The sequence below is a fragment of the Parasteatoda tepidariorum genome, chromosome 8 (assembly GCF_982258835.1).
Source record: "Parasteatoda tepidariorum strain Cologne lab strain chromosome 8, Ptep-v5.0, whole genome shotgun sequence".
In the NCBI taxonomy this organism is placed as follows: domain Eukaryota; kingdom Metazoa; phylum Arthropoda; class Arachnida; order Araneae; family Theridiidae; genus Parasteatoda; species Parasteatoda tepidariorum.
The window spans coordinates 63,226,754-63,248,640 of record NC_141762.1 but is presented as its reverse complement, the minus strand read 5'-3'; the positions used below and the strand labels follow the sequence as shown (position 1 = coordinate 63,248,640).

Sequence of the window (21,887 nt, the reverse complement as noted above, 5' to 3'; positions counted from 1 at the left end):
ACCAAGTTCCTGTGCTACAAATTAACAACAGCAATCTTTCTTGCATAGAATTTGGTGAATACTAATTTTATTTTTTATTGAAATATTATTCAGAATTGGCTTGTAAGTTCAATATCACGGGTCAACTGCTTGTAGTTTAAATGTTTTACAGTGAAGTTCAGACACTGTTAACTTTAATTATAATCTCATTTATTAAAAAAGTGTCTAATCTGTTGGAAAATATCTTTATTCTGATCAAGTTGATACATGTTGATTTATTAATTTCATTAGTCTTTCAACCCATTGCCATAAACCAGGGTTCATAGTCGTCCTGATTTTCCTGTTAAAAAATATTTTGTCCTGATGTTAGGGATTTTTGTATGTGTTCAGAAAAGCCCCTGCCTAAGAATACAAGATGTAGGTTTTTAAGAAGTTGGTTAGAATAATCGAAGGGTTCAAAGGAAGGACTGATTTTTGATCCAACATCTTTACATTTTAATTAATAATGCTTGTGGAAATGCTAAATTCTATGGTTAAAATTTAAGGACCATACACTGGAGGAAATTATTTTTTTCTTTCTGTTGCATAAAAGTTTTGAACGGATCTTAGATACTTTCGTATTGCTGATTTCAAATTTGCAATCAGTTTCTTTCTTCAAGCAACATTTTTTTTAAACGTTATATAAAACGGAGGATTTTATAAATGTTGCGTCAAACATCTAAGGGAATTAAGGCACATCATCAATATTTAAATTGCATAGGAACACATGCCCGGAAATGTCGCCCTATGACACTAGGAGCTCTTATCTGTAATGAACTGTTTCTTCGCCTTCTTAACAGAGCTCATAATAGGAAAGCGCCCCAAGCCGCTTTCGATGACATTTCCAGGCATGGACGCCTGGCCTGTGCAATTTTAACCTGTGCACAAACACCCTTAAAAGTTTGTCACAACATTTACATAACGTTTTTAAACTTGTACATTTCGACAAAAAGTAGACCAAAAATGTTATTTTTAAAAAAAATCTCTTAACTTTAAGAGCAAAACTAATTTCAGGTATAAAATCCTCTCACTAGAATTAGGCAAAATAAAGTATTAGTATATGCAACAAAATATTTTTTTTTTCTCCATTTATACAGAGTTCAGATATTTAGCCTTACCAATAGAATTTATTGCCTCAACCACTTTGAGAATTAAAGAATTAAGTTATTTTATGTGAAAAAGAAACTCAATCAGCAATTTTACATCGTCATTTTTTTATGTATCTAAAATCGTTTAAAACTTTTAATTTTTAAAAAAGTGGTTACTGTTAAAAATGCTGCATCTGGCAAGTAACGAAATTTTCTAATTTTGTCCTATACCCTCAATACTATTCTTTAACTATTTATCATAAATGTATTTTATTAACAAAGTTTAAAAAAAATATATATATGTACTTCTTGTAAATATTTTATTTGAACACACAAATGTTACATAAGAGGCAAAAAAATGCCTTACTCTAACCAAATATTTACACAAACTTCCATAACAATTAAATTAGATTGAGTCAGCCTTTATAAAACAGTACAAAACACTGACTTAGATTGTCACAAAATGAGATGAATCTTTGTATATGTGATAATTCATAATAATACATTATTTGAATCAGATATATATAATAATATGTATTAAAATAATCCCACAGCTACCGACGTACACACTTCGAAAAAAAAATTTCTGGAGGTAGTACATCAAAATTTGATTTGACATTTGTAAGCAGAAATTATACTTGACAATTAAGTCTTATACATATTTACTTGAAATATACTCGTGTAGATGTGGTCAAAATTATTTTGATTTAACTTTACTAAACAAGGAATAAAAAGTCACAAATTTTTCTATCATTTTAATTATGCAAGAAAATCTCCCGGAAAAATTATGTTGGAATTTCTCCTCGTAATTTTTTTTTTAAATATCTAGTGATATTGAAGGAGAATAAACAGCATAATATACTATTATCATCTGTATAAGTTTTGTTGTGGATTGTGAAGGGCATTAAACAAAATAGATGACGACCTGAAATTAAAGTTTTATGCAAAACTAGCTTTTTTTTAATTTACCAAATTCTTGCTTCTGGTAAAAAAAAAAAAAAAAAAAATAGCAAACAGGTGTGATTTTAATGGTTTTGAAAACAGTGTTTGAATTCTCTTTAATTTTAATTAAAAATGTTCTCACCATTTTTATTTAAGAAAAAAAATAAATTATATATTTGTTAAATATTTTTTTTTTTCAAAATTTTGTTTCTGGAGTCTGATATTCTCTGCAATTTAATCTAGATATTTTTTTTGTAATATAAGTAATCTGAACATTTATATTTAATCCCGATATTTTGTTTTCTTTTTTTGTAATGTGGCTCTAAGCATCTAATATGAATTATATGATCGCAAAATTGGCCCCTTTAATTAATAGCTTAAATTATGCATTTCACGTGATTTGAAATATTGTAATTAACTGATGTAGAATTAGATTAAATTTTCAATTAATGATGGTCAAATCGCTATGAAATAATGTATTTTAATTTATTTTTAAATTGAAGACTTTTTCTTTAATTTAAAAAAAATGTTTAATGATTTCTTTCTTCGAATTTTTTTACTTGCTAACTTCTGTAATGCTGTTAAAAAAATCTCTTCATCTCTGTTTATATTTTGTTGGCAATACCAGGGCGTGCAGTTGTCCTTCAAGATTATTATGGGGGTGTATAAACTTTTTAAAAAGTCTTTAAAACGTTAACATGTTAAATGTTCGTAACCACTTCACGATTCAATAATTTAAACACTTAATAAAGAGTTAGGTATTTGGATTGTTTAAAAATTTATAGTATTTAAGTGACCATCGAAACCCGGTGAATTTTTATTAAATTAACTATTTAAAAGGAACGAACTCCCTGCAATATATTTAATAATTAACGAGATCATCTTAACAATCATGATATTCTTTGCTTATATATAAGTTATTAAAATTATTGTTTTCTTTTATAGTGGTAAAAAAGTTTTGTTTAATAATTAAAGAACTTAGCAGAAGGTTGATATCATAAAAATTTTGGGTTTCAGAACAATATATGTACTGCCCTAATGTTTGTTCACAGTTGCAATCGAATTTTTTTTCTTCTAGTTATTAAAAGTAAAAGGTTTTTTAATGTGGAGAATGTGTTTTATAAATAGCTTTCTATTGTTATATTTACCAAAAACTGTTGTTTCTAAATTCACTAAAATTTTGCTTAAAGCCTTCTTCCTCTGTATTCTATTGATAAAATGATTGCATAAAAGAATATCTAAATCTATAGGAAAAAAATCGATCATTAAACGTAAAATATGGTTCACTTTGAAATTTTTTTAGTAAACTACGCTTAGAAACAAGTAACTTAACTTCATTAAACTTGATAAGTAAATTTAACTTAAACAAATAATTAGTTATTTATATCCGTGATAGCAACGTTTGAATACGTCAATGGGGGAGAAAACCCTCAGCTCAGCTGCATGGGAATGTACTACGATCTTTTCCCCTTCCATAATATTTTTTGCATTTAATTGTCAAAAATATTTTTATTTCCAAGGTGCTTTCCTTGAGAATTCTGTTCAATGCAGTTTTGAGTTCCATATAATTTTCTAACTTAAAAATTTGTTAATCAATTTTAAAATCAAGACAGAAACTAACGTAATTTCTTCTCCTATGACTATCCCCACTCTAATGGGGAAAAAGCATGCGAAGTGTTGCCATAGGTAGAGAGTTCTGTTCTGCGCCACCTGTCGTTCATTTCAAGTACCAATTTTGTTTAGAGAAATTGAGAGTAATTACTCTCAACTGACAATAATTACAAGAGTAATTATTGCTTCTATATATCATTCTATTATGTTTCCATTATGTTTTGAACAATTAATTGATGAACTTGAGTTGAAAATGAAATTACATTCATAGAACACAAATGTATAATCAGTGAAATTAAAAAAAATTTTAACTAGTGAAACTGTTTCATATTCTGTGATTAACTAGTGAAATAAGTAATAAATGTCAATATGCTGTACAATAAAATTTGTTCTAATAGCACACATTTGAATATATCAAAGACATATAAGAAGTCAGTTTTTCCTTTTTCACCATTCTGTGTCATTTAGAAATTTCAGACATATTTACGTTAAAGCTTAGTTAGCTTAACGTCTTTCATAATGCAAAAAGTAATGATCCTGGAATTGAACATCTTTTAAGAACAGTTTTAATTGAATGTACTAAAACGTTCAACGTTTTCTCATCCAAAATTGGTTATGTTAGCTGCCAATACTATAAGGATAAACATCTTAGGGCAACCTAAGCACTTTGTAAAACTACAAATGAAGACACTGGCATACACAAAAAGTTGTTTCCTGATGATTAAGCGACAAACTTTTCCTGGTGATAAAGAAGTTCTAAGAGCCTGCTCTGGAGCATAATTAACAGGCCAAAAGCAAGCATTCCTGGTATCACAGGGTAAATCAAGTTTTTTCCTGCTGATAAAAAGTAAGCAAACTTTTCTTAAAATTAAAAAGAAAAAGCTTCAAATTCATGCTCTGGAGCATAATTAATAGCACAAAATCAAGTTTCCTTTGTATCACAGGATAAATCAAGTTTTTCCTGATGATAAAGAAGATTAGAAACTATGCTCTGGAAGATTATTTTCCGGGCAAAATCGGATCTTCCTTGTATCACAGGATAAATCAAGTTTTTTCCTGATGATAAAAGAGCAAACTATTTTTTCCTGTTAATAAAGAAGTTCTAAATTCTGATCTAGAGCATTACTTGCAGAGAAGAGTCTTTCATGTATCACAGGATAAAGTAAATAATCGTTCATATAATTAGCTAAAATTATCCTTCCCATAAGAGAGTCTGGAGGGAGCATGTCTTTCAGAGTATGCATCAACATTATCCCAATGATGAGCACCCCACCCATTCTGATGAGGCTCCTGCCCATATGTTCCAAGAAATGAATGATGCCCTGATAACTGAGATAAAGCTATTTGAGAACTATGCATATCTCTATTCCCCATCATGTGTCCACCTCTATGGGCCCTAGCCGGTGGCAAAGAACGAAAAGACTGGACATCATCTGGAGTTCTATCATGAAGATAAGATGGATTAACTGATCCATGATAAGCCCTTGCGCGTGGTATGCTTCTTCCACTGTAGTATGAAGAAGTTTCCCATTCATGTTCCGATTTCATGGCTGGTCGGGGCATAGCCTGTTTCTTCGAAGATTTTCTGGAACAGCAAACGAATATAATAACAGCTATAACGATCATACCACATACAGCTGCAGAAGAGCCGATGATGATTTTATTCAGTTGAGAATCAGTAACTTTTTCGGCTGTAACCTCGTTACACTGATTACGAGGTATAGCAGTAGAAGAAAGGGTTGCTGCTTGAGCTGTGTCAACAACGCAGATGACTACTGGTTTGCCTTCAGGTACCTGGAATTGAGCCCAACCAGAAGTGGGATTGGCTGAGGTACCCAATTGGAAATGTGGCTCACCAAAAACTCTGTACATCGCATGAATCGGAGCTGCAGATCTGGCTCTGACTAGATTGTCTTCTCGGAAACCTTCCCATTTGACGGTTAATTCTGTACCTCTCCTGATCACCTCACTGAGATGTAGTTGATCCAAGGATGAGGTCCTAGGAGCTCTCAGATCTCGTCCTGTAGGTGTGGCTGTTGGACGTTGTTGAGAAGCCTGGGTTTGGGTAAATGCTGGTATTGGGGAAGCTGTTGTGCTTGGTGTAGCTTCCTCGTCGCATTTTAGTTCACTTGGTGACATCTGCGGCAGGATTCGACGACGAAAGGTGGATGGTCTTCCACAGTATTGGGGATTCCTTTCTCGGCTCGTTACTTGGAGATCATATTTTTTTACCCATTCGATGATCCATCGAAGTTTGCAGTCGCAAATTAGTGTGCTTCCTGAAAATAGAATAAAAAATATATATATAAAGTTGTAAATACCTCATCACCAGGATCGCTCATATTCAATCCATAAAATGGATGAGTATCTTAGTCTTTACGCATTCATATTTGCTCCTTACTCAAAAAACAAAAAAATCTCCTGAGTCAAGAGTCAAGGCAAACGCTCCTTCGCTGGGTATTTTTTAAAAACTTCTCAGTTAGTCAAATCAGATGGTAGCTGGGCTGTATAATCCTTACCTAACCTTAACCTAACCGTATCACATTAACCATATTGTTAAAATAAATTACTTTATTGATATTATGCTGAATGTTGAAATGTTTGTGGTTTTACCCGCGAATGCTAAATTGCTTAAATCAAAATATTGAAGACTGTCTTGCTTTCTCAGTAGGGTTTGAAACTCATGAACGGAGGGGTTTTAGGGGATCCCACAAAAAAAAATTTCAGATAAAAATTATCTATATACACACACAATGAGAAATTTTCTAAAAAAAAATATTGTCACCTAGCTCCGTACCTGTTGAAACTACAAATAGATAAATAGAGTAGACTTTCTCGCGAATTGATTTTTGCTGTAGCTCGAAATTGAGTCTGTACTTTGATGCTTTTGGTGATTAAAGAAAGTTTATTTTACAGATGCGATATAATTTTGTTTTTCTGTTTGTAGATTTATATGTTAAGTTTTGAAATTAAATTATATGCATAACTCACATTAAAACTTATTTCTGTCAACTCTACAATATGAAGGTAATTAATAATTATGTTTAGAGTTAGTCTTATACTAGTACTGTACAGGCTACTAAATTCTTAATTTAATCTATTAGACATTAAAACGAAGAACATGTGCCTGGTGGATTTGAAACAGTACTATTTTAGGTTTGTGATAGCCTATTTTATCCATACGTACGAATATGAAGAATAAATAAATAAACTCTGTATCTCTATCTCTTTCAAATGAGATTTAATTTTAAGGTCTATCTTTTCTATTGGGTTGTTGAAACTGGAGAAAAAGTGAGATAATATGCCTAACCAGATTTAATTGGATACCTGTAAGCAACATCACACGCGTTTGTCGAACCTGATTGGCTCCTGAATCGACAAATGGTACGATTTTCTTATGATGACATCACTTGCAGGTATCCATTTATAAATATAGTTGAATTATAGAAAAATAAATAAAATAATGATGATTTTACTATATTCCTTATCAATGACTATTATTGGCTGTGTCATAAGTGCTATTTTACAAAATGTGTTATAAGTGCTATTTTCCATTGGCTGTGTTATAAGTGCTATTTGCTGGCAGCGTTGCAAAAGAAAAAAAATGAAAGTAAAAAGAAAAGAAAGATTTAAATAAAATCAATTTATATTATTCACTTTTATTGTCATTAAAGCAAACTGTTAATTTATCGTACATACTATACAACCATCGTGAGAAATGCTTACACTATACAATGATATAAAGTTTAATATATTTTAATATTTTCGTTAAAGGGTGTTAAGACATGAGTAATTGTTCGTTAAAACTTTAACAGTAAATATTTTTAAGGCGATTTAATATTCTTTTCTGTAAGTCTAAGCGAATTTGCAATTAAATTAAAAAATAAGTATATTTACTTAAAGTTCGTTTGTGTGACTGATTTTGTAGCTTAATTAATAGTTAGCACTGAATAATTAACATATTTATAGTCAACCCTTTTAACTACTTTTCACTTTGTATGCGAAATAAAAAGAAAATAATTACAGAACAATGTTTTCTTTTTGCTCTCTGTTCTAACGTATAGCTAACATACATTACATGCATAAGCAAAGTGTAAGAGCACCAAATTATAAGTAGTATTATTTTGTTTTCACCTAAATATGTATTCAAACTATCAATTTTTTTCAAAAACGTCTAAATTTTCTTTTTATAAGTTTCTGTTAAATTAAATCTCCTCATTATATTTGCTTATTTATAGGTAGTATTTCTATAAGCATCAATTTGTAATTACCTTTTAAATTTTATACTTACTTTTATAATTACGTTAGAAGAGAGAAAACGAAAAATGAGTTCGATGCTTAAAAAAAAAAGACTCATTTTATTAAGCATGTCTATTTTATAGCCTTATGAGGGATGTCAAAATTATAATAATTCATTCTAAAGCATTTATCGTTTAACTCTGAGTAATAAACTTTCTTCAAAAGTTTAAACAGCGATATCTTTCTAAAAAATTTAAAATGGCGCAAACCTTTTAACGACAAATAAAAATTTAAGGGTCAAATGAATATTCCATTTATTTATTATTTTTTGTTCTACTTTTGCCGTAAAATTCAATTCGAATGAGAAATTATTCTTACATTATATTCTTTTGGAATAATTTTAATAGGTTGAATAAAAAAAATCTTCATGGCTGAAGAAATTTAAATTGTTAATACAATTTAAAAGTTATAAACATCCATAACTTATTTCATTATATCGTTACGGGAAATTTTGACAGGAAAATAAAAAAACAGACTGGTTTTTTAACTCACCTTATGAGTAACATATAGGAGAGAGTGGGGTCAATTGTAACATTTTTTACTTAACTATTTTTAACTAACAAAAAATCCAATGTATTATTAGTATTAATTGACAGACGAGTAAAGTAGACTATCCTCTACTAGAAAAAAAATAAATACCTGATTTTAAATATTATTATATTAGTTATTAACAATTTTTGACAGTCGTGCAGTTGTTACAATTGTCCCCACTTACGGGGTCAATTGTAACAGTTCATAAATTCAACTAAAACATAGTTAATTATACATATTATCATAGTTGTGATATATTTTTTTATTGATCAAAATAGTAGTGATATTTTAGGAGTAAAAATAATAATGAGCAGAAACCTAAAGGGTTAAACTTTTAACTTTAAGGGGTTAAAAATTTTAATTTATGCTGTGAAAGGTGACAAATAAAATAATGCACATGCAACATAATATAAATGATATAGGAAACTATTGGTGGTTCTTAAAGAGTTAAGTAATGGTTTGTAAACATAAGATTATTTATTTTCAGCTGTTACAATCGTCCCTTTACTTATTGTTACAATTGTCCCCAAGACGCCATTTCAGCTTCATTTGTTAAAAACAATGCTAGTTAATTAGCAAAACTAATCTTTTTTTTATTGAAATGTTAATTAAAGTGTCCACTTACATATTCGGTTACTAATTTTTATTTGTTTAAACAAAATTACTTTGTTACAACATAATATTCTAATACCAAAAAAAGTACTTGCGTGGCGTGAAAATATCTTTTGTGATGTAACTCTTTCAAAAGTACATAAAAATGGTTGCCATCAGGGGTGTACATGTAGATTTATTAATTACACCTTGTGCGCCACCTAGGAACCAAATCTAGAACCCGGCACTCGAAATTTTTGCTCTGTTACAATCGTACCCTGTTACAATTGCCCCCCGCTCTCCTACTGAATGAACGAAGAGGAAGCAATTATTATTTTACGACAATGACATATAAGAAAGAAATTATTATCATACAGGCTGTCTCAAAATTATACTTCCAACTTTAACATGTAATAACACATTAAATAAATAAACTAAGTCACGTTGCGTATGCTAAGTTTACCCTATCAATAAACTCTTTTCTCAACTCCAACACGTTATCAAAGTATTCTCTAAGTTGCTACCAAAGTTTCGAAATCTGTCAATATAAGTTTTTATTTTATTTTTAATAACAACAACATCTATAAATAAACAAATTCATGTTTCGTATAGTAAATTTTCCCTATCAATAAACCCCTTTTCAACTCCAATACGTAAACAAAGTATTCTCTAAGTTGCTACTAAAGTTTCGAAATCTATCAATATAGGTTATTTTTAATAGCAACATCAATAAATAAGCCAAGTCATGTTGCGCATGCTGAGTCCACCCTATCAATAAACTTTCTCTTCACTCCTATACGTAATAAACTTATATTCTCTAAGCTGCTACCAAAGTTTCGAAACTTGAGAACATAAGTTTTTTTATAACAATAACATCAAAACTTCGATTTATTTTAAAAGTGCACTTATTTATCCCATGGCATTGTTTTTCCATTCTCCAGCTCGCCATTGGTGACCGAATATTTATTTTTAGGAAAAAAGTTACAGAATTAGACTCATAAAGAAACAGAATTACAGGATTAACACTGCAGCTGCAATTGGCGGGTGGTATCTTCGCGTCGAAAGATAACAGTAAACAACTTATATCTTATTAAGAGTAAGAGTATGAAAACATTTCTGATATTTTAATTTTTGTTTATATATTTTTTTTTATTTTAACAACGTTTCATGATAAATGGACGATATTAAAACCATTGATATGTTATGGCAGAGTTATTTTAACTTATTATTATTATTACTTTACAAAAATATGCTCCCATTTTTCAGTCTATATTTTTATGTTATAGTTCCATTTTTATGGTTTTGGTCTCTAAAATAATTCATTATACTACACTGACTGAGCAAAACTCATGGGATAGCAGGGCTCTGATTTGTGGATGGACAGCACCTGTGACCAACGCCACCTGGTGGCCTCCGCGGCGGTCTCAGTTGTGTGTTAGACATTGCTTGAAGTGACTGTGTGAGTGATCAGGTAAAATGCAACGTCGTCGTGAGTTGACGGACTTACAACGCAGCATGGTTGTGGGTGCCCGACGCATGGGACATTCCATTTCGGAAGTGGTTCAGGAATTCGGCATTCCAAGGTCAACCGTATCGAGAGTTTACCGAGAATGGGTGAATGAGGGTGTCACAGTCCACAACAGACATCATACCGGGCGTTCACAGGCCCTAAATGACCGAGACAGGCGAAACCTGAGACGAGTGGTAACTCGAGAGAGGAGAGCAAATGTGCAACAAATCAGGGCTGAATTCAACACTGGCCGTGATAGAGACGTGTCCCAGTGGGCAATTCGTCGGAACATGCGTGTTCTCGGGTATGAGAGCCGTCGCCCCACACGTGTGCCACTGCTAACCCAGCGTCATCGGACAATTCGGCGCGCATTTACCACCAATTACCACGGATGGACACTGCAACAGTGGCGTAACGTGATCTGGTCTGACGAATCACGTTATCAACTGTTCCATGCTGATGGGAGGCACCGTGAGTGGCGCACACAGCACGAAGCGATGCATCCAGCATGCCAAGTGGGCACAGTCCAGGCCGGTGGCCTATCAGTCATGGTGTGGGGTGCATTTTCGTGGCATGGAATGGGCCCCCTGGTCGTCCTGGATGCCACATTGACTGGTCAGCGGTATCTTCAGCTGCTTGGAGACCATCTCCACCCTTTTGTCATGTTTCAACACCCTGATAACATTGCTGTGTATCAAGATGACAATGCAGCCCCACATCGCGCCAATATCGTCCGTGCCTGGTACGACGAGCATGCAGGTGAGATCCAACGACTGAACCACCACGACTGTACCACCTGATATGAACCCCATTGAACATATCTGGGATGCCCTCGACGTCAGGCTCAGGGCATTGAATCCTCAACCCACGAACAGGCCAAAATCGGCTACCGCTCTGCAGGATGTGTGGTGCCAACTACCTCCGGACGTGTTCCAGAGCCTTGCAGACTCACTTCCACGCCGTACCGCTGCACTCCGCTGGGCCAGAGGGGGCCCGACCAGATATTAGGTGGGTATCCCATGAGTTTTGCTCAGTCAGTGTACATCTGTCTTAAAAACTGCTCATATTGTTTGTGAAAGTAGTAAGCAAAAAGTTTAGTTTGGCAAGAGTACATTTAAAAAAGTTCATGTCCTGATTTATACTTAATTGAGAATAAAAATTACTTTGCTACTTTAAGAACTTGCTTCTAAAATACCATATTAATTCTGTTCATTGAAGAGATTAAATAAAAATTGTAAAAAAAAATTGAAAATGACGTAGTTTTCTTTCTTGAGATATTTTCTGTAAATTTGCTCCAAATTCTGGATTTAATGATCAAAAATTACATTTTTTAAGCAGACGAACAAATTTCTACACCTATAGATTAAATTTTTTTAATCATTAAATTAAATAGTAATGCTAGTTATTAACAACTATTTTTTGTATGAATTTTGTAAGCAATAAAATTTATTTATTTATTTATTATTCTACTTGCAAATACTAAATTTCGAATGGCGGCTTTATTTCTGAAAAAAGGAGAAAAGAATAAGATAAACCATGCTCGCACTGCCTCTATCTAATCACGTTTTAATATATTTCTTCCATTTTCTTCCAACAAATGAAAACATGAGGCTATTTCTTCTTTTTGGCTAGCTCATTCCAACATGACACGCTAATTTCGGCATTATCTCAAAACAAAGAAAATAACTGCAAAATATTTCGAATTTATTAACTTTAATTGCAACAAACTGTTCTATTATTCATGGACGTTGTCTGTCGACAAAGAATTTTATTATGTTAAATAAATCTTAAGTTAGATTTACAATAAAACGGAAAAAAAGGAGAAAAGAAACACCAATTTAATGTCGTTAAACAGCAAAGAAAGAAAACACAAGATTTATTTAATATCACTTCTTTAGCATTCTGGAGGAGAAAAAAAAAGTCCAAATCTTGGGAAAATCTCGAAAAAAAAAGTTCTTAATCCCCCTTTCCCCTTCTCTCTGCTCCATTGATGAGTATATTACGAGAGATTCAGGCATCGTGTATAAGAAATAACCATCTATAAAATGCACGCATTTGTCATAAATTTTTGTTCCATATGCTCCTGCTTATTGTTGGAAGTTAAACTCTCTTACCTTTACAGTATGAAAAAAAAAGAAAAAAAAAATCAAAGAGCCATTTCATAAGCATGGCTGAAGTTAGAGTGCGGGTAGCAGAAGGGAGCTGACGACAAAAAAAAAGCAGGTGTCACAGAGAAGGTCGATTCTGAACAGGTGTTCTACGCTGAAGAATCAGAAGCCAATGTCTTGGAGGATTCGGAAGGCCGGCTTGATTTATAATCCCGCGCTACAGAGAGCACAGCGACGTGGAATATTCTAATTTTTCTTTTGTCACATAACTTAGGGTGACATGTTACGTGTGCTCCTTTGGATGGAAATATTTATGGAATCTTTTTTTTTCTCCCTGCCGTCTGTTTCTTAAATGTGGTTTATGGATTCATTATTTTTGAAATGGAATAAAACACTTCGAACTCTGAATACACGACCACACAAATCGAAATAGACTTAACAAGTCTTTTACCATGTAACATAAAGTAAATTTTCTTCGTTCATTTGTTTTCCTTGAAACAATACAGAGTGGTTACTAAGTAATTTTGCCGGCATATCCCCATGCATGCTGTTCAGTTCCACCAATAAAACTTAGCATAAAGGTTTATATTATAAAGTATGCGAAAGCAAAAAACAATGACTAACGTGCATAAATGGGCATAATAAAGTAGGCCATGCCCGTGAAGTATTAGTTCTCTTAAGTAACACATTTTATATTCTTTCAAAAAGATTTCAATTCTTTCACTATATATTTCGTACTTCACAAAAAGACAGGCACGAAGTCATGTAGAGCATAAACTAATTATGCATCGAAGTTGCCAGGTGCACAAAACAAAAATATATCATAGTTATGTAAAATACATAAATAAATCATAAATCTTAGTTAAGTAAAAGACCTAGAAGAGAAACAATAATATTTTTATAAATTCGACGTGCGATACGGTGTATTGTATTTAATTACCTTCACATCAATTAACATTCTAACTTATGTGGAGAAACTTAGCTTGACTTTAACATGTCATCTTGTTTATAAGCGATCAGCTGGCGCTGAGGTAATAGGTCACGTCTCCGCGTATCAGCCATCATCTTCTTCTCGAGTTGCACGTGCCCAGTTGCTTTAAAAACACGCCAATTACAAATAAAAATGTGTTTTTATAATAAAACATAATTACGTGCAATCCATAAATGACAAGTATCACAATAATAGAACTTCCTAGAACACTAAGCTTGTTCACACATCACCTAGTAAACATAACATAGGCGGAGGGATACACCGGAAGTTCTCTAAACTTCTTCCGGTTTTAGGAAGCTTGTTTTTGTTTACATTCCGTCAACCATCCACACCTGTGTTTAGTTTCTGAGGTGCTATTGTATGTGGTAGGTATATAGTATACTATAGTATATAGGTGGTATAATATGTATAATACAGTTGATGTAATATAGCGTGACGTGTGTCAGGAAATGGGTAGCGAAGAGGGTAAGGTGAAGTGTGACAAAGAAAACGAAGGGTTCAAAAATATTGGAAAATAAAAAAGCGTGGCATCATTTATGGACTTAGACGACATTTTCCAACCATTTTGAGGATTAGGTTGTTGCCCTTTCCGATTCTATCCATGGTATTTATGCTTAATAATATCCTTCTATTTAACCTTACCTCCAACACTAAGACCTCGTAGAGTTGAGTTGAGATGTGTGAATGATGTTTCTGTCAATGTACTTAATGGATTTCCATCTAAGGCCAGGAGTGTAAGAAGTTGGTTTCCAATGAAAGCATCTTCTGGAATCATTTTCATTCTATTGAATCCCATGTCTAAAACCTAAATAAAGAGTATTTTTCAATAAAAATGTTATAAATCCAAATTTTGAACTAAACTTAAATTATTAAAATGAGTCAGAAAGTCGGGCTGTAGTACCACGGGCACTGAAGCTAAGATTCTTTTTTAAAATAATGTCAAGAAAGAGGACCAGAGAGTATATTATAATTAGGGGTCTCAATTAATATTTAAGGAAGAAAAAAATACGAAAACGCTATTAAAATATAACAAATCCTTCTGTGAAAGGCATAACTGAAAGCATCAAAACCCATTTAAATGTCGAGGAAACAGATAGAAGTTGAATGACAATTGTTCGAAACATTTAAGATTTACCAGCAATAAAACAAATTTTGTTGTTTTTTAGTTTGTCGTTTTTCTCACTAGTGATATATACATTTTGGTAGCAACTTTGTTTCTTTCTTTCTTAAATAATAATTTGTGACCTCATCCACTTTATTTTCTGTTAAGGATTCCAAAAATATATTTTAAGGGTGTTCCTTACAGAACATCCTGCATTGAGCAACTACGCCAGTACATGGCTCCTACCCCTCAAGCTTGGTAACTAAAGTGGAAAATCTCAATGGTTGCTACTTAAAAGTTATAGTTTTAAATCTAATGGAATGGCCTTGTAAAGTTTTCATGTTCACTAAAAGCTCAATTTCATGGTCACTCTTTTATTATTTATAAAAACGGAACCATGGTTCACTCAAAAATTCCTCTACAATGGCATGATTGTTTTGATGCTAGACTGATGTATTACGCTTTCTTTCAAAAGTATTTTGATTTCGATACGAAATTAACTCTTATAGTTGGTTAATTAACTATTTCATTGATTTAAGTTGGTTTAGTTTCGTTCTTAGTAGGTTTTAGTTTATTTAGTTTTTAGTCGGTTTTAGTAGGTAAATGTAAAAATAATCCATATGTTAAATCTATTTTTCAATGTCGTTTATGAAAGGAAAGAAAATGAAATTGTCGGTAGAATAAATATTTTTGAATTTAATTAATTCATTTTATATTTATTAATTAGTTGTATCTATTATTATTAATATTTATTATTAATATCCATTATTAATATCTATTATTTATTAATAGGTATTATTAATATTTTTTATTATTTATTTTATTATTATTTATTTATTTTATACTCGAAAACTGCAATTAATTAATTTTTTCGATTTGGAATAATTTTGAATAATATAAAGGGAATAATTTGTTCTTTACATATAGACTATTTTGATTTCTTGTAAGTTTGTAAGAATCGTTTGTTTTTTCTTTATCAAATTTGTTACGTCAATCTCAACTGAAACTTATAAATTTCAGTTCTTCAATTTATCTTCGAAGAATTTATAGTCTTGAACTGATAAAGTGCCTTGACCTCACATAGAGATCCTAATGGTAGTAAGCACAATAACCCTCAAAATTTGTACTTGAGACAAAGTGGTGCAAGTCCCTCTGCGAATCGAGTACTTGCACCACTTTAAACAAACACCTAAGAAATTTGCACCTTATCTAAGTCACCATCTCTGTCACAACAATAAAAGGGAGAGTAATGAGACCCTTTAGCAATCTTACCATTCACTTTGATAGTTCAAGGTCCCATTAAAGATGGAAAAATGTTACACTTTTCCATTAAGACATAGGGGCAACTAAAGTGTGTGGCAAAGTTACGAGAGTAAATATTTACTAAAGGTAAAGCCATTAAAGTATATGTATTCAGCTCTTCTCTCACAGAAGGTAATGGTTAAGTAAATAGCTTGGCATGAACCTTGACTACACTTTTGTCAGAGATACGCCAGATAAGAATGAAGTTACTGCTTATCCCGTATCCCTGCATATTTTAGGAATACTTGGTTAAATTAAATGCTTAATGTAATCTATAAATGAAATAGCAAACAATTTTTTGTTGTTGTATAAAATTGGTCAGATTGAGTGTATTATGTAATGCATAAATAAAGCAGCAAACAATTATTTCTTTTAGTATAAAATTAATTAAATTGAATGCATTGGGTAGGGTATAAATAAAGTAGCAAACAATTATTTCTTTCAGTTTTTAAATTGGTTAGAGTGCATTATGTGATGTATAAATAAACTACCAAACAATTATTTTTTTTAATGTATAAATGAAGTAGCAAACAATTATTTCTTTTCATATTAAATTGATTAGATTGAATGCATTATGTGATGTAAAAATGAAGTACAACAAACAATTTCTTTTAGTATAAGATTGGTTATATTAAGTGCATTATGTAATGTATAAACAAAGTAGCAAAGAATTATTTACTTTAGTATAAAATTGTTCAGATTGAGTGTATTAGGTAATGTATAAGTGTAATAGCAGACAGTTATTTCTTTAGGTATAAAATTAATTAGATTGAATGCATTAGGTAGTGTATAAATAAAGTAGTAAACAATTATTTCTTTACGTATAAAATTGGTTAGATTGAGGTCATTATGTGATGTATGAATAAACTAACAAACAATTATTTTTTTAATGCGTAAATAAAGTAGCAAACAATTATTTCTTTTCGTATTAAATTGGTTAGATTGAATGCATTATGTGACGTATAAATGAAGTATAGCAAACAATTTTTTTTAGTATAAGATTAATTAGATTGAGTGCATTAGGTAGTGTATAAACAAGGTAGCAAAGAATTATTTATCTTAGCATAAAATTGTTCAGATTGAGAGCATTAGGTAATGTATAAATGAAGTAGCAAACAATTATTTCTTTCAGCAAAAATTGATTAGATTGAATTCATTAGCTAATGTTTAAATGAAGTAGCAAACAATTATTTCTTTTCGTATAAAATTAGTTAGATTGAGTGCATCATGTGACACTTAAATGAAGTAGCAAATAATTATTTCTTTTCGTATAGCATTGGACAATTCCATAGTAACAAATTGACAGTTAATAATAAATATAAAATGGTATTGTTTTGTAAAAAACATATAAAATTAAGAATAATTCATTCAAGGCTACATTCAGTAAGTAATCTTACAAACCATTCGATTGTATTTAAAAGTAAATAAATTCTTTAAATACTATAATTGAAATAGAAGCCGGACAAACATGAACTACATTATTTTCAGGTACTTTCATAATTAAGCTCATTACTTTTTTGAAAATGCATATTGTATTGTAAGAATAATGGATTTTATTTAGTGCGAATATTGATTTCATGAAATTTAAATAGAAGAAACATAATTTAAATAGAAGAAAAGAAATTGAACACCTGTAACCGACAGGGGCTCTAACTCATATCTTGGAAAACAGATTGTTACTACGTTATCTCGTAAATATTATAACTGATGTAGTGTCATTTACTCTATTGGTTATACTTGCTTAAGGAAATCTGTAATTCGAAATAACTTTTCAACGGAAATCTGACGACCAATCAGCATCCGATAGATTTTTTAATATAAAAATCAAAATATCGAAAAGTCAGCGAAATTTTCGTTAAATGCTCCTACTATCAAACATTTCTTTTAAAATCTGATTAATCAAAACCTAGATAATTCAATAATTCATTAAACGTTTCCGTTTTAAGTTCACCTTTGTTTTTGTCTATTACATAGTTAGAGATTTTGAAGTGTATTGAACCACAATACTGTTCAAATTTGCTGTTATCTTAATATGTTATTACATTAAACCATATTATCGTGTTTCGACAACTCTATTACTAGTTATACTGCATCTTAATTTGAACAGAAATACGGTTTAGTTTATTACCGTGTTGTATCCCATTTGCTTCGTATTACAGTTCAAGGTAGCTATATTATGGTGCTATTTTGGAGTATATTGAACCACAATATGGTTCAAATTTGCTGCTATTTCAATATGGTGTTAAATTGTACCATATTATCGTGCTTCTTTACATTTATTACTCGCTACTACTGTTCAACTTGAAAAGAATACGGTTTACTTTAACACCTTGTTGCATCCTATTGGTGCTGTTATTACGGCTTAAAGTAACGATATTATAGTGCAACGTTGAACAGATTTTTCTGTTAGTATAATGTAGTTTCATTTTTTTCATTGTGAAAATCTGTCTTAAAATCTGCCTTAAACCACAGCAAAACTTGTTTCTTATTGCGGTAAAATAATTTGCAACTTCAAAATTGTCTTGATGTATCTTATTTTAATAAAAAACATATTTTAAAGCAGGAATTTCTTTTGCTTTAAATATCATAGATAAAGTTTATTAAATTTTTAGAATTGGATATCTGCAAGTGATGTCATTGTGGATAAAACGTAGCATTCTTCGATTTAGAAGCCAACCAGGTTCAACACACACGTGTGACGTTGCTTACAAGTATCCAATTAAATCTGATTTAAATCACATGGTTGGGGCTAATCATGTATTCTTCTTTTCGAAATGCAAGTACCCAGTTGCGTGTGCTGTATTCTTTTGGACACAGTCTTTTGAGCAAAGATATTTATGCATGACATATTGTTCGAATTGTTTTCAATTTTGAACTCTTGTTTTGGAATAAAATTTGAACTTGTTTTCTTATTTTAGCTTACAAACTGTGGTATAGGAGCATTTTGCATTTTGTGTAAACAAAAAGGGAGAAAAAACCAAATAAAAAATAATTACTCTTATAAAATTCATACGTTTCCACTTAGGTTTAACGTTGTTTTAAAGTATCTGAGAATTCTACATCAGGGAGCGAAATTACCACTACCCAGCTCGCCAAGCGTTTACAGTTCGCCAAACATCAGAAAAAATATGCGATTAAATTTAGCCTTCTAAAATATTGTGCTGATAAACAGCACCATATTTTTCCAAGAGATTACTCTAGATAAATATTAAAAACTGTGAGCAAGAGTTATAGCCTTTTCTACTCTTTAACATTGGACAACAAACAACCTTAAAATATTAATAATCTGACCTAATATACATGTACTAATAATCCTGAAAAATATGAAGAAACCACTTTCTCATTCTATAACATTAGACGGCAACAGCATCAGAATATCAACAACCAGAAAAATATGAAGAAAGAATTTTTCTGAAACATTTGGCGACAACAACCTTAAAATATCTCATCTGTGTAGTGCCATACATTAGGAAAAGTCGCAACATACAGAATTTTAATGTGATTTCTTAACCACCTAAGAAACAGCCTCTAAAAACAGTAGATGACGAACAGGTGTTAAAGACCTCGTCACACTTTTGATGTGAACTGTCAACACGAAGCTGTTAATGGTCAATTGCCCATCAAATTACCGCACTTCCTTCAACACACTTCGGTTCATTTTTTGGGGGGTAAAAAACATCATTATTTAATAGCTGCAGTAGTAAAAACAGCATTAAAAATACTTTTCAGCAGGAGCAAAAATTAATTAAGAGAAATCAAAACAAATCAAGTTATTTTGTATTGAAAGCAGTTATCGAAATAAATAACTCATATCATTAAGCATTGAAATCCCTAGAAATATAACATTAAAAATATAGCTGCTTGATTTTGCATTAGCTATATACCTCCATCAGCAATGCGGCAAATTAGTTATAGAAAATTATCTATTAATATATAGCTTCTGTATAGTATGTCAACGCAGATAAAATGTGTATTAATGGAAATTCAGAAATATTGCGAATGGTCTTATGACCACATCTGTAATCAGTATGATTTTAAATAGCTTTTTGTAAACATACATGTGTAAAGTTTAGTAATTGTTAGCTTTTTGCCATGTTTTAATGTACGATTTAAAGTTTTCTATTATGTTTCTGCTCTTTGTTATTACTTGGACAATCAACAAGGAAGTTACTTAGTTACGTTTCTGTAACCAAGGAAATACTTCGAAGCTATGTTTTAGAAACGTTACATTCAGTACTGCACGGAATACTTTTGGTTTGTAGTGTAATGTAGCATTTAGTAAAAAGTTAGGTACTGAAAAATCTGCTTCTTTTATACAACTAATTTTCAAATGTGCAAAAATAGAAGGAATTCAGAAAGGTTGCAAGTGTTTTTATCTTTTATTTTTAGTAGCTTTGTGATGGAATAGTTAATGAAGATCTTCCTATTGGAAAATTGCTTCTCTTATATACATCAACACATTTTAAATTATTATGAATAGGAATTTAAAAATTAAATACTAATATTTGGGTGCTTAAGGTAGTAATTGATTGGTGAAAAAAATAAACTAATAAATTATTTAATTAAAGTAACTAAATGAGTAATTCGAATCAAAATTAATACACAACATTTAATTAGTGATTAGAATCAATGAATTTGAACCATTTCATGTTATTTAATAATTTAAGAGTACATAATTTAACGAATCAAAAATATATCATTTGATGATTTAGCATTGTATCAATGGTTCAAGAATATATCGTTTAAAAATTTAAGGATATATCATATAATGAGACAAAAATGTATCACATAATGTTCTAAGATCTAAGTTGTGACAGCTTGTTTAAAAAGTAAAGGCGGCCTGTACACATTGCTGATCACATTATCATTATCATTACATTGGTCACGAAAATGCGGAGCCTTAACCTCCATTACCTATCTAGCCCACAGTGTGCTGTTACGGAAATACTTCACTGTACAATTTATTTCACATAATATACCATTTAATGATTCAAACTATACAATTTAATGACTCAAAATATATCATTAAATGATTTGAAAAGACACCAATTAATGCTTCAAAATGTACTATTTAATGATCTAGGAATATATAATTTATTATTCTAAAATCTATTATTGATTGACAGTTATACAATTTAAAATTACCCTTCTTTTACTTTAAATGCCAAAATATAAGTTAAAATTGTTAAATATGAAAGAAAATACAACTTTACCTTCTTATTACTTTAATGATTCAAAGAATATCATTAAATATTCAAGAATATATCACTCAATTATTTAGAAAATATATAGCTTAAAAAATCATGAATGAATCGTCTAATGATTCAATTTTCTCAAACTCACCCTCAGTTGAGCGAGTGGTCTGATGGCCAAAGTTGGAAATTCCTCAATTTTGTTGTTGAGTAAGGAAAGTGAACTGAGTGTTCCATTGAGGCCATTGAATGCTCGAGGGTCAACGTAGCTGACCATATTTCTTTCGAGTGTCAAGGCGGTCAGTTGTTTGAGGTTCTGGAATTCATCCGGTAAAAGCTGAGCGAACTTGTTTTGAGAGATGTCCAGGAAGGAGAGTTCCGAGAGTTGTTTGACTGCGTTGGGCATCTGGATTTGTCCTGTCCCTTTCAAATTCAGGTTATGCAGGGAAGCCTCTAATCCTTTGAAAGCTGAGTCACTGCAGGAAAAAAAAACACATTGCATCATGATCAGAAAATAAGGGGACATTTCTGTATCGTGATCTGTTGTGCCAACTACAAGTTACAGCCAACAAATAGTTTCAAAACTTGTAAGTTTTTTTTAA

At 31.2% G+C, this 21,887-nt stretch overlaps 1 protein-coding gene across 2 annotated transcripts in view; it reads right to left on the bottom strand.

Moving 5' to 3' along the window:
* Nucleotides 1-2,342: 2,342 nt before the first annotated feature.
* The window catches only part of LOC107442886 (uncharacterized), a 95,699-nt gene continuing 76,154 nt past the window's right edge, over nt 2,343-21,887 (bottom strand). For both annotated transcript variants that reach the window (XM_016056561.5, XM_043042784.3), the window contains 3 exons: nt 21,437-21,761; nt 14,332-14,494; nt 2,343-5,938 (listed from right to left, as the gene is read on the bottom strand). In XM_016056561.5, coding sequence (XP_015912047.2) covers nt 4,842-5,938; nt 14,332-14,494; nt 21,437-21,761 — 1,585 coding nt within the window. In that variant the 3' untranslated portion in view covers nt 2,343-4,841. The remainder of the gene's footprint in view (nt 5,939-14,331; nt 14,495-21,436; nt 21,762-21,887) is intronic.